General features: G+C 34.3%; 1 protein-coding gene across 5 annotated transcripts in view; it reads left to right on the plus strand.

Annotated features, from left to right (window-relative positions):
* The window catches only part of Sgce (sarcoglycan epsilon), a 76,119-nt gene extending 62,210 nt beyond the window's left edge, over positions 1-13,909 (plus strand). For 4 of the 5 annotated variants that reach the window (XM_042684734.1, XM_042684738.1, XM_042684739.1 and 1 more), the window contains 3 exons: positions 123-311; positions 10,799-10,842; positions 13,619-13,909. In XM_042684734.1, coding sequence (XP_042540668.1) covers positions 123-311; positions 10,799-10,842; positions 13,619-13,635 — 250 coding nt within the window. In that variant the 3' untranslated portion in view covers positions 13,636-13,909. Of the gene's footprint in view, positions 1-122; positions 316-10,798; positions 10,843-13,618 lie in introns of those variants that run through there. The other variant, XM_042684736.1, reaches the window with a different exon arrangement.
* The last annotated feature ends 435 nt before the right edge of the window (positions 13,910-14,344 follow it).

The following is a 14,344-nucleotide window of genomic DNA, read 5'->3' on the forward strand; positions in this document are numbered from 1 at the left end:
GTGCAACAATGTCTGGTTATTTTAAAAGAAAAAAAAAACTTTTAGAAAATGCTTTCAAATTTACAACCCATCAGGTTAGTATACAATTTTAAATATATGTTGTTGAATTCTCTTTCATATAGTATTCAACTGGTTCATCATAGTGCTATTCAGAAATCTACCAAAGAACTTCGAGATATGTCCAAGAATAGAGAGATAGCCTGGCCCCTGTCAACACTTCCCGTGTTTCACCCTGTAACCGGGGAAATCATCCCTCCTCTGCACACAGACAGCTATGACAGCACCAATATGCCATTGATGCAAACACAGCAGTGAGTATCCATTTGAGTTTCCCCAGTCATTAATATGCATGAATATGTTTACAGAAACCAGTGCTTCTCATTGTTGCTTTTGTTGGTTTATAAACAGAGGAGAGAAGAGCAAAAGGTCGTTGATAATGTAGTTCCTAACCCCACTGGCCTGGTACAAATGAGATAGAATTATTTTCAGGGAATTGTTTGTTTCCTTCACTAACCCAAATAAGACAACATTTAGCTTATATGTAAGAAATTGGCATTGATAATATACAATCATACCTGTTTTCTCAAGAAAAAGGAAGCATATGTTACAACATAACAAGATGATTATATTATAGAAATGTTGTTTATTGTGTTAGACTTTTTATTATCTATGTATTCTACAAGTTTTTTTACGATAAAAAAGTTTTAGGGATTTCTTTTTTGTATGATTTACTTGTATATCTAAATGAACAATTACAGTTTGGGTTGTGAACATGAACATGTATTTTCTTCATGCAAACCTTCTAGTGTTGGAAGGACATTGGTCAGAAAGCCTGGAGGAAGCCTTGTAAAAGTTTGGGGAAGGAAGTTGAGGGATTTTATATACCTACAAGCTAGATTGATACATGAATTGGTGGGTAAAACTATTGTTTAATTTTAAGAATGTGACCCCATTTTTCATATTAACCTTGTGTTAAAAATTTATTTAATTGCAAGTAAAAAAAACTTTGATTCCACTAGCAATCTAAGTTTACTTTTGAAGTACTTTTGTTTTCAAAGTAAATGGAATGGATATGCATAATATCTCTCACACTCTCCTTTTCACACAAGCATGTGTGTATGCACGCGCACACACACACACACACACACACACACACACACACACATACCTTAGAATGTTATATGAGTAAACACACATTAAAAATTTATGTGGGAAGCATGATGAACACAAACATTTTTGATTGAGAGTATTTTATTTATTGTGTAACCAGGTAAAAAAAATAATGAAGATGAATAATATACACAGTAGGCTAAATATGCTTGCCCCAAACACTTGGGAAATCCAAAAGAATTATAAATAGATTCTGAAAGTTTTTTAACATCATTTACTCATGAGGGCTGAGGGCATGTTCATGTGTGCGTGTATGTATGCCAGAGTAATTTTCATTCAAGTTCTTTCAGTAGTTGGGAAAATTGCATACACTTAAAATTTGGGGGTTTGAGACATAAAAATAAGTATTTGAATGTTACATAATATAGTTGTAGTAAATGGAAAGGATGGGTTTCTGTGTTCAATAAAAGTCATTGGTCCATTTGTTATGTGCTATACCAAGACTCTGTGTATTAAAATTAGATAGTAATGAGAAAAAAGTTGTACAACTTCAAAAATACCATAATAATACAATTTAGCATCTCTTCTGCTTTTCTGAGATAATAGTTGTAGATAACCTTATCATTCATTTTCAAACGAAAGATTTGTACTTACTATTTGAGTTTTTACATTACCTAGTATTCCAGTGAAATATCCATTGGTATGAAATGGTTAAATATACTTGAAACCCAAGGGGTTTTATTCAAGTTACAAGAGTTATCAGTCCATTCAGTGTGTCGATAGACTTTGTAGATCATGGGGAAAAATCAAAATAGCTAAATGTTCCAAGAACATAGTTTGAGAATTCTACTGCAAAGTCATAGTGCTATATAACTGTTTATTATATAATGAATAGGGAAACTTGAATATGTTTGAAAATCAGTAAAACTTCATTCTGATGAAATATAAGGAGAAGGAAAAGACTGAGGTCTTGAAGTAACTTTATAAATCATATATGTTGAGAATAAGATCCTTAAAAATTATTTTGCTTCCTTTTGGTTAGGACTTTGCAATGTTACTACTAATGTTCTCCTGTATAGTTTACAAAGTAGTGCATCTGCCTGGTTTGTGAATAATCCCATCTAGACCACTATTATGTTGATCAGATCTCTCTATTTGCAAATGCAATAGGTTATTATATTCAAATTTCAACATATATAAGTTTTAAAGTCCAGAAAACCTTCATATTATTCAGATTTCTACTAATGGCAAAGCTCCATTAACTAGCACTTCTATATAAATAGGGTGCAAATATAATTGATGATGTTCTCAATGATTATTCTGAGGCACTGCAGGATCATCAAGTGCGTCTGACTCATCAGAGAAAAATTAAATTACATTCGGTGTCATTTCAGTGTTGAGTGTATATTATCTTTCTTTTATTCTTGGAAATGGATAATATGTGCACAGTCTCTATGGTAACTCCCTATAAGCCAGAATATGTGATTAACCTCATTTTCCATCCATGCCAGATAATAGGGAATGTATTGTCTTGGGTTCATCAGAGCTGTTCTTTACAAAAATTCAACTTTTCACTTTAACTGAAAAAGACAGCTCTTTTTAAAGTTTCATTTCAACACCAAATAGATACATATAAATATTTTGCTTATTTGGCTAGAACTGAATTCTGAAGTTTAAAATAAGATATTAGGTTTGATGAGACTTTACAATACTTTCTAACTATGCTTGGCTAATTCTGCCTTGTACTTATTAATTAACTCTTCCAGAAAAGGCATGTATTTTATCTTCAGATAGTTATACCAATGTAGTGAATTGATACCATTTGGAAACAATTTGGCCACCTATAACGTTTCATATGTTTATTATTCAAACTTAACACCAGAAATATTCAGGCATGAAGATATGATCAAACATGTATATGGACTTCTAAGCAAGATTTAAGAAAATTCAGAGCTTTCTTTCAAAGCTGAATGGGCTTTAAAACCTCAGGGGAAGGAAGAACTTGAAAGGCTGTGTAATTTGGTAATAAGGAATTGTCAGTTACTTAGAAATATTTTCCTCCTCCTCCTCCTTTTCTTCTTCTTCCTCCTTTCCCTCCTTCCTTTTCTTCTTTTTTCATAGAATTCTTCACAGGACCTCTTACTGGCACCATAAATTATCCAGTTTAAAATATGTAATAAGTTATTTATAGGTGATAAATTAAAGCACTGACCTAAATTAGATCAACACTGAGATTAGATTATTTACTCTTTCTGATATCTATACTGATATCTTCTCTGGGATAGATAGTGTGGTCTTTGGCCTCAGATGGATCTATAATCCTGTTTACAAGCAAAGTGAATGAAAACTTAGCAGAAAGGGAATCTGGGGTAGAACTGGGAGCTAAAGCATATACTCAGAAAGGCGGGGTTTCATTTTGTACAAGGTTCCTTTTGACTTCAAAATGGCAGAGATGGTATAAACATGAGGTCTAGAAATGTAAGAGCACTTTAATTTGGTCTTTGCTAATGTTCTTAAACACAAACACATAATTTTGGAATGATTTTCGAGGGACAGATGCTGCATACTTTTTTATTACGATTTACAGTTTCTTCCATTAACACCTTACAGTACTATAGTATATATATGGTAACAATTAGGGACCAAGAATTGGTATTTTAGATTTTTCCAAATTTTACCAGTTTTAACATTCACGTTCTTGTTGTGTTCCAAGATTATGCGTAGGACTGGATAATCCTCATGTCTTCATATTGTCCCCCAGTCTGAGCCATTTCTCAGAACATCCTTGTGTCCCTTGTCCTTGAGAAGCACTAGGCAAGTGTTCTGTAGAGTGTACCCCATTCCTTCACCTAGTCAGGCTTTCTGCATCTGTACTCAGTAAATAAATGTTATCACTGATACTAGATTTTAAAAAGATTTTAAAAAATACAGACAGTGCCCTTATTACAATTCATTTCTGGTAACCACATTTTAAAGTAACTATTACATTTGAATTGCCTGGGTATAACACATTGTTGTCATTGGGCATTAGACTTGTGAACAAAGGCTTAACCAAATCTATCACAGATATTGTTGATATTCCCCAAAGATAAGCATATGTAACTATTGCAATGGGAAAAAATAAATTCCAAGTTACAGAATTTTAGGTCCTGAATTTGAGAGAGTATAATGCAGTTTTCCCAAACTATGTTACTTTTCCTAATCACTGTGAGCTTTTAGAATGCGAATTCCAGCCCTAGATTTAGGGATTTGGAGGCTAATGGAAGTGTATGTTATAGGCTGAGCAGCTAAAAGGTTCTGAATCCCTGATTTAGTGATTTGCAGGACTTAAGTTTTAGGATTGGGAAATCAGTGGGAAGGGGTTGAGGATGAGGGAAATGTGTATACTTCCACATTTCCACCTAGAGTTGTAAACAGAGAACAGTTTTTCCTAAATTCCCCAGAGGAATATGTGTGGAAAGTAGGAAAGAAGAGTGGGCCCAGTGGGTTTTATCTAAAAATTTCAGGCTGTTTGTGAGTTTCTATGCATATATACCTGTAAACTTTCCACAGCTCCTTAAAACTGACTGAGGAAAATGCTTGTAAAACAGAGATTAGAGCTGATTAGAAAGCAGTGTCTGAATGGGACAGAAAAATGTTAAACCCTGAAAGGCTAAAACCCACTTAGAAAGCGCAGTTTGCAATCTTATCCTTTGGGAAACAGGCATTGAGTAGAGGATCCCAAATACTCCATTTTCTAAAAAGGATTGTATTCTGAGACTGGTGAGGAGTGATGTCTTTTAGGCAGAAGATCTGCCTCCTTATTCTTCTTTTCTTATAACCACATCAATACTAATTGATTTTTCTAAGTGGGAAACATCTTCATGGAGGACCCTTACATAATGGATAATATGGGAAAGCACCCTACATATTTTCCAGGAAGATTTTAATTGGCTCTACAAAAATTTTCTTTATTCATTATACTAAATATATAATGCCTAATCCAGGATAATTGGGTGTCTGTCAAAACAGGAGGTAGGCTGTACTTAATCTTTGGTAAATTAACAAGTATAAAAGTTCAATCAAGTCTAATAATTAAAGAGAGTAACTAATCATTTTTGGCTTTTATTTAAGTATTTTTCCACATTTCTTTCCTTTGGTGATAATGAAATCCAACTTCATGGTAAAATTCCATACAGAAAAAATAAAGTTTTAATAAAAGTTACTAACAGCAGAAGAGACTATTTCAGGAGACCAAGGTGATGGTCTCCTATTGAAAGAGGTGTCAGCCGCCAAGGATATTTCAGAGCCACTGGCTTTTAATTTGGCAAGTAAACCCTAAGCATGATATATTGCTTGATAGATTCTCGGTTCTGTAGTTTTGTTCTGCTTCAATTTAAAGCTATGATAGATTTACTTTGGGCTTTACATAGCAAACAGAAAAAAAATAAAGAAATAAGTGAATGCTTCCTTCCATCTTTATACATCATGTAAAATGTTAAATTGACTTTGGTTAAAATTAGGGTTTGTGGAGCTGGGAAGGTGGCTCAATGGTAGAGTGCTTGCCTTGCATGCATGAGGCCCTGGGTTTGATTCCTTAGCACTACATAAGCAGAAAAAGCCAGAAGTAGCACTGTAGCTCAAGTGGTAGAGTGCTAGCCTTGAGCTGAAGGACAGTGCCCAGCCCCAGAGTTCAGGCCCCATGACTGACAAAAAATTAAAAAAATTAAAAATATTAGGATTTAGGGATATTTAAAATTGTAATGACATTTCCAATTTCTTTCTGACCTTCCTTCCCTTTCTTTTTCATTTCTCCAGATCATGGCCTGATTCCTAGCACAAGTAGTTACAAGTCAAAGTCATTTTGGCAGAAAAACATTTGTAGAAAAATCAAACTTTGGGCAATATCACTTTTGCCTGCCACTTTTTCCTGAACAGTTCTCAAAATGTGTTACAATTTCTTGTTGTTCTACTCATAGGGTTTCAAGAGAACTATTTTATATTCCACATAACTAATGTCATTTTCTTTCACCTTTGGCATGGATTCTTGGCTTTATGCAGATCACTTTGCTTTTGAATCTTCAAGCAAGTAGCAGCATAATCAGTTGATTAATCCTCCACCTTACTTATAGAATTTCTGTACAGGGCATCCAAGAATGTTAAATTATCTTGAAGGAGTTGCACAAATAACAAATAATATGTTCCCCCCCCAAATCACTTATTTACTAATTTGCAAGTTATTACCTTGGCTCTCTTAAAGAATGAACTTTTTGGAATGGCTAATTTATACAATTTTCTACTTAAATGCATATAATTAATGGAAACAAAATTGGAAAATAATTAATGCTAATAATTCAGAGAATGATAGTTTTTCTTAATTTTCTCTATAATGCCACAGTTTATACATTATGACCTTTCAGTTAGTCCATTAATAACTTAATTACTTTAAGTGGTTTTATGCCTTTATAAATGTTCTTTCTTTGGAGGATTATGAGACCTCTGTTTGAAGTCCGTTCCATTCTAATTGCCTTTAGTGGACTTTAGTTGTTCCCACTCTCTTCCTGAATTCTCTGCATCTTAACTCCAACACAATTCATTGTGGGCATTTTTTTTCAGTATGTTTGAAGCAGTACCATAAGGAAGTACCTCTCTTCAGCTCTTCAGTGGAGTATATAACTTCAAATATGCCCATCATTAACTTTCCAATGCTTATATATAGTCAAAAAAAAACTGTAACAGCCACAAAAAAAAAAAAAACAGAGCTTTGTGTATACATACACTTTGGAGATTGGGGGAAGTCGAATCTCAACATTTTTTTTCTGATTAAGCACGACTTTCATTTCCATAAATAAGCACTTTTCCTGTAACTCATCTAAATTTTCGCTGGAAATTTCAAGAAGAGCACATGCTTAGTTTAAACTTAGATAACTGCAACATACACTACAGATACTTTTAAAGTCCCTAAACATTATAATACACAATCAGTTCCTTGTGTCTTTTCCTAATTTCTTGCTAGTGTGTGCATGACACTTTCACAACCAACCATTTCTCATCACCTAGATAATCCCATTGTGATTTTAAAAGGTTGATAAAGGAAGAAAAAAATGGAGGCTTAAGAGAAATGACAGGCTTTGAATTGTCTTCAACCAGTAGTTTTCTGCATAACGTGTGGGGAGGATCAAAAAAGGGGGTTCCAATCACATCATCCAGATATTGGTTTTGGGGGAAATACCCTTGATCTAATGTTTTTGAGAATCCAATGTCTTTGCATACCAATCATTGGCAATATCAGAATAACCTACATTCTATGCTTTCTTTGCCCTGTTAATCTTGTCTTGGGGAAATATGTTGATTTAATCTGTTAAAAGACACGTTAGAGCTAGAGATGATAGAAAATGAGGAAGTATTTGTATGTGGTATGTATGGATGTGTAGAAACACTGCTGTATTCATTTGGAATGTGGAATAGACCAGCCAGTTATGTTTGAGTAGTAAAAATGAAACACACCCCATACCCCACTCCAAATGCCCATGCAGTTTGATTTCTGTAGCAAAGGCCTTTGCTTTTCTATCTTTATTTAAGACTAGAACTTAATTTCTCCTATTTGTGGCTTTAAAATTAATCTTTTTACTTTTGTGACCAAAGCCAGTACAAACACGTGGTCTGAGCCAGGCCCAAAGAAACATAGGTCCTATGGTTTCCCTTTTTTGCAATAACTAGTATATGTCTGAGACAAGCAGAAAAAGTCAGATAAGATGATGTTAAGTGAAATGAACCCCAAGATAGATACAGTGGTTTTTTTCTTTCTTGCTATTGTTTCTAACATAAGGTGATATTTTTGTTGTTGCTTTGGATGTTCCTCCCCCATGTTATAACCCCTCTTCTCACGGTATTTGACATTGGTATATTTTAGGGAGGGGAAGGGAAAAAACAAATTGTTTAAATAGGACACAGGTGGACCCACTGCAGCAATGAGATGTACAAGACACTATGTGGAAAAACAAACTTTACATTGTCACGGGGTGGGGTGTAGTGGTGGAGATGGGAGGGCGGGGATGGTAGGGGAAAAACAAAGGAGGAGGCAACAATGCTTGATAAGAAATGTACTCATTACCTTGCTCATGTAATTGTAACCTCTCTGTATGGTATTTTCACAATAAAAAAAACTTATTTAAAAAACAAAAAAGAAAATACTACCTTACACCACATGAAGATAAATCTTCCTAATACATAATAGCAAAGAAATATAATCATTGGGACAAATGATTAAATAATTTATTTAAATTGAATTAGAATTGGTTTCTTATCTTTTTTTTAATTAATAAGTTTTTTATTGTGAAAAAAAACCCCATACAGAGGGGTTACAATTACATGAGCAAGGTAGTGAGTACATTTTTTATCAAGCATTGTTGCCTCCTCCTTTGTTTCCCCTTCCATTCCTGCCCTGCCATCTCCCCCCCAGTACATTTTCTTAACAGTATATTTTAAACATTTTTTGAATCATTCAAATTCATAACTAGAGATAAAGATTTTGAACACTGTTACCTAACAAGCACTGTTTTTCACATTAGAGCTTTGTATTTGAAACATAATACTTGCCTAGATGAAATGATTCAGATCAATGATTTTCAAACACTGTCTTGGAAATTTCTTAGTCTAGCAAGTGGGGCAAAGAAACAAAGCAAGAATTCCTTGCTCCTTTGTCTCAATCAGGAAACCTCACTTTTATCTCTTTTGTACATTAGAGTTCCGTTGAGGCTTTCAATGAAAAGGAATGCCACTGCCAAAGACAAACAAAAGACTGAAAATCTCTGACTTGGATCAAGTTTTACTTTGTAGCTAGGGTCTTACTCCTAGAGTTTCTTGCACATAGAATAAAGTATAAATAGTCACAAACTAATACTAATACCAAATGCATGTTTCAAGTTAATGAACACATGTGTATTAGTGATAGGAGTCTTTGAAGAAAACATTGAATGTTTCTCTGTTTGAGATACTAAGAAAAATAGGATGCTTCTTACCCGTCATAAGGCATTGGGGGTGGAGCACTAAATGTTACATACAGAGAAAAACAATGACATTCATCCTGCATGCTAAGAGCTACCTAATTGGGAGAGAAGGGATGCTCAGAGAGTGGTAAAATGTAGAAGGAGGTGTTGGATGAGATATTATTTTCTTAATTAAAAATCATACGTAAAATTTTAACAGCATTCCTTGAGGGAATGTTGTACTCAATCTATTAAAAGTTGGTTGTGACGAACTTTGAGCTAAGTTTGAAAGAACAAGCACAAAACTCATTGAACACAGAATATGGTAGTTGCTGTGGGGGTTGGTTATTTTGTTCCAAGCAGGTAGGGTACTCCACTTAGGGACCAGAGAGATTGATGGCTGCCTAAGCCACACTAAGAAACCTGAAACTTAATTTGCAGATAGATGTCAAGAAATATTGAAACATGTTATTTGCATGACATAATCAGATTTATGTCTCAGGAGATCATTCTGACAGCAATACACAGAGTGGATTATAAAGAAACAAGAATGTGAATGAGGAAATAAATCAGATGAGTTATAAGGATCCAAGTGAGAAATGATGATAGCTTAACCAAGTTAGCAATGGAGATAGAGGAGGCAGATTTTATTGAGATTGAGGAGAAATGTCTTGAGACTGTGAAGACTGAAAGAGAAGAATCAAGGATGACTTCTGCATTCTGCTTAAGTATGATTGGATGAGTGGCCATTCCCTACCATGGGCATAAAAATGTTCAGTTTTGGAGTAGTGAATAAAGATAGTGATATATTTTTAAAAGCTGTTATGATGATCAAGATGCATTGTACTCATAACCTATTGGAATTAAAACTTCTTTGTACAACTCTCTAATGATAAAGCCTCACCCTCACATCCCCAAAAAGCTGTTACAACATGAGCAGTGACAATGTATATATGCATACAGATGTTCTAGACCTAGATCTAAAAGAGTTGTCACCATGATCATGTCTTTATTCACTTTATTCTAGCTGTGTGGACTTAATCTTTAAGGCAATTTTGTCATCTGTCAATTGGGAAAAATATTAATACCTGCCTCTCAGGGCTGTAGTTAGGGAGTTTAGAGCATAGCAAGTGTGCTGTGTTTTAGTAATGGGGGAACTTCCCTACAAGGAAAATTTATGCCTGAGCAGGCATAAGAGCCGAAGACTTTCCCTGGAGGGATTTTAGGCTGTTCAATTTATTTTCCTGAATTATTTTTTCTAAAACAGGTTTTGGGAAGTAGAAATTTTGCTTGAGGCAAGATTAACTTTGATCTCTCTTTCTCTTAGTACTGTGGCTTGTTAGCTTCTTGCTTTCTCGTGTTGTGTGTGTGTGTGTGTGTGTGTGTGTGTGTGTGTGTGTGTGTGTGTGTGTGTGTGTGTGTGTGTGTGTGTGTGTTGGGATTTTTTTTGTTTGTTTGCAGTTTGGATTGTGTTATTGACAAAAGTGAATCGTCTCCCCAAAGCTGCTTTGTTGTTATTGCTGTTTATCAATGAGTCTCAAAGAACTCCATGACTCTTATCAAACATGGTTATTATTTATCCTCCTCAGATATTAGTTTTCTTATTCATAAACTTGTAAAGGGGGAAAAGGGATTGTGTGTATTTTTTAATGCCAGTATGTCTGTTCTTTATTTATGTGCATATAAACACAGCTTTACTCAATAATTTTAATCATTTCTAGGAACTTGCCACACCAGACTCAGATTCCCCAACAGCAGAGTACAGGTGAGTATTAAAAATAGTAAATGGATGTTTATGGATGAAGCTAATAGGTTAAAAGGTGATTATAGCATTGTATATGTTACAAAGCTTTACTAAAGAAGACAAAACAGTTGTATCATTCCTTAATCAGACTTAGAATCTCAGAATAGTAGCTTAGATTATTGCATAGATTATTGGCATCAGAATGTTAAACATGGGGTAAATGATCTTAGTGCAAAAACATCCATGGAGGTCCTGTCTAATTAAGGAAGACTGAATAAAATCCCCTTCCTTGGGTGGAACTCCCTATTCTTTCCCTTAAAATGAAAGATTTTTAGCTTGGATGCATCCAGGATTTGTCTCAGTAAGTGAGCAGCTTGAAACTGACTCTTACAAAAGGAAACTATTGTGACTAATCACTGAGGCCTCAGGAGGATAAATGAGAAATGGTTAGTCTGGTTTTAAATCGGCTTTAAAAAGCTGTTATAACATGACCAGTGACAACAAGATGGCGGAAAAATTTCCCTGGACTGTTCTATTTTCCTAAGACTTGCTTTCTTTAAGTGTATTTCTTTCAAGTGTCCCTAAAAATTTTCCACCACCAATTATTTCATTCATCTCCATAATGAATAGATAACTTATTCATGATTGTCTTCTAATTAGTGGTTGATTCCTAGTTCTAATTGCCAGGCAACCGGTAATGCCTTTGTAGCTCTTTTGGAAAAAGCAAGAGAAGTTTTAAAACGTAAGTTGGGTACGGAATTCTAAGTATGAATAGGGGCATTGTGGTAGGGAATCTCTTAAATGAGTATCCTGTTAAAAACTTCAGGCACATATAGAAATGTATTGGATGTTTTCATTTGGAAATTATCTTCTCTATTATTGCTTTCGGGAATTTAAGGAGATTTTCGTTTGACAACTTTTCAAAGATTTGAGGCAAGTATAAATGAAGCTTTTCATCAGATTTTAATAATGAGATAATGTTTATCACATTTTCCCCACAATTTTGATGACTTGTTTTAATTAAATGCTGACATGATTCAACAAGACTATTCAATTTATTGATATATTAAGGCTTGTCACTTGAAGAAAAAGAAAAAGAATCCTTACTATCACTAATTTTATGGCTGGTTTTTAAAGAGGTTAAAACAATTAAAGGAATATTTCTGTCATAGAAATGGACAAACCTCTTTCTCATTAATTTCATGGACTTTCTACCTCCTCTAAGATGTTTGTCTTCTAATTTTTTATTGTTTCAGGTATAGAGTTAAGAGAAGGGAGTTTCTAGAAAAATTGTAAATATCATTTTGAGCTTTTTAAAATCCAAATTTTACTTATTTCCACATGAAAAGAAGTAGAAAACTTGAGTAGATGATATTAGGAATGATAGTTTTAAATGATGCTACCTGTTTGATAGTCAAATAGGTTTTTAGCAAGTATACTTGTTAGTTTGCTTCATTTTAGTAATGGAGAAACTTCCCTAAAAGGAGATTTTATGCCTGAGCAGATGTGGTAAGAGCCACATACTTTCCCTAGGGGGATTTTAGGCTGTTCAATTTATTTTCCTGAAATATTTTCTAAAACAGGTTTTGGGGAGCAGAGATTTTGCTTGAGGCAATATAGCTTTGTACTGTAGTTAGTACTGTAGCTTGTTAGCTTCTTGTTTACTTGTATTTTTTTACAGTTTGGATTGTGTTGTCCACAAAAGTGCACTGTCTTTTCTTAGTTGCTTTGTTGTTATCGTTGTGTCATCAGTAAATCTCCAAAATGTCTTAAGACCCAAAGAAACAGGGACTACGCTAGCATTTGATATAATTATGAGTGATTGTCATGCTTCTGCCTCTGTTTTTAACACTAAGTGCAGGTCTGCCTCTTAGAGAGGGAGCTAAGGGGCAGTTTTATTTTTTATTCCCTTTAATTCATTTACATGCAAAATGATGTTTCCTAGTTTCTAAATTATTCTGTTTTGTCTGCACATGCATGGATTCAGTTTGTGCTCTGGGTATTTTCATGAGTGAGTACACTTGAGCTTTTCTCTTCTCTCACCCTGGTTATCCAGTACTATAAAGACTCAACTACATCTGTGCATGATTATTAAGAAATGGAAACAGGCTTTTTCTAAGCACCAGCATTGCTGGTGTCACAGTTTGCCATATGAAGGTAATTGAGGCTCTGAGTTTGTCTCTTGGATAGCAAGTCATTTTATTTGTAGTTACCTATGTAAACTTTTATCAGGGGAGGGTAGAATTTGAAGCTTGTCTGAAGTGGTTGGCTGTTTTCTTTTAAATTCTTATCAAAAATTTAAGAAGTGAACTGGCTGCTGGTGTTGTATTCCTGGGCTTGAGTGCTAGCTGGGATAATAGGGCAGTTAGAAGTGGACAATAACACTGCCTTTTGGATTAGACCCAAACCATTAAGTTTGATGCCCCTTCCGGTTTTCTCATTTTCTCTGCCCTTGCAATCTACCTGGTATTTCTTTCTTATTTTTTTTAAAGACAGGATTAAAAGGTACAGTCATATATCCCGCAGTTAACCTCATTCTGTTTGTTTATTGTGGGAGGGATTTTTCAGGCCATACTTTTTGAGAAATAGAAAACAAATTCAAGAAGGGAGGACTAATTTGGTTTTTTTCTTTCTTTCTTTTATTTTTTAAGCAAACGCAGAGAAATAATACATGCAATTATTTAAATTACATTTAAAAGAAAATTTCTCCTTGCCATAATTTCTTGTACACAAAATCTAATGGTGTTCAAACCTTGCCAAAGTCATACTCACTCATATTCACTCCTCCGTGTTGCAGGTAAATGGTATTCCTGAAGAAAGAAAATTGACTGAAGCAATGAATTTATAAGCAAGCAACACAGCAGTCATGTCCGACTTCCTTTCTCTTTCCAATAATGCATGAGCTTTCTGGCATACAGTATGCATGTTGACAGTATTAAGTACATACCAAATAATACAACGTAACTTTCATTTTACTAATGTATTTCTTTTGTACTTAAAGCATTTTTTGACAATTTGTAAGACACTGATGACTTTATATTTGTTACAATAAAAAGTGATCTTTAAAATAAATATTAATGAAGCCTAATGCCTGGTAAAATTTACTTCAGACAAGCACTTGTTTCTTATTTGGTAGAAATCTTTTAGTTGCTGCGAAAAGGTTCATATGTTCATCTTCATTCGACAAGATTTTATTAAGCACTTCCTATGAGTAATAAAGTGTTTAAGCTTCTATGCTCCAAGTGATATATCTATTTAAATAATACTCTAAGTCTTGTGCACTTGTGCCTCTGGTTTTATATTAGGCTTCCTGTGATGTTTCAGACTACATTTAGTGTTCACACAGGACAGCCCAGGTTGTATACTCAACTGACTCCAAAATCAGATATTTGGTCTTTAAACCAAGCCAGAAACTATTAACTCTGAAAGAGAATAGTTATTAATAGTGATATGAATAGCTCTACAGGATCCAGTTGCTAAAGTTAATGTTCAGGGATTAAGAGAGTTTCCTCTGTTGGTCTGT

The sequence above is a fragment of the Dipodomys spectabilis genome, unplaced genomic scaffold, assembly GCF_019054845.1.
Source record: "Dipodomys spectabilis isolate Male_0828 unplaced genomic scaffold, ASM1905484v1 ptg000089l, whole genome shotgun sequence".
NCBI classification, from domain to species: Eukaryota; Metazoa; Chordata; class Mammalia; order Rodentia; family Heteromyidae; genus Dipodomys; species Dipodomys spectabilis.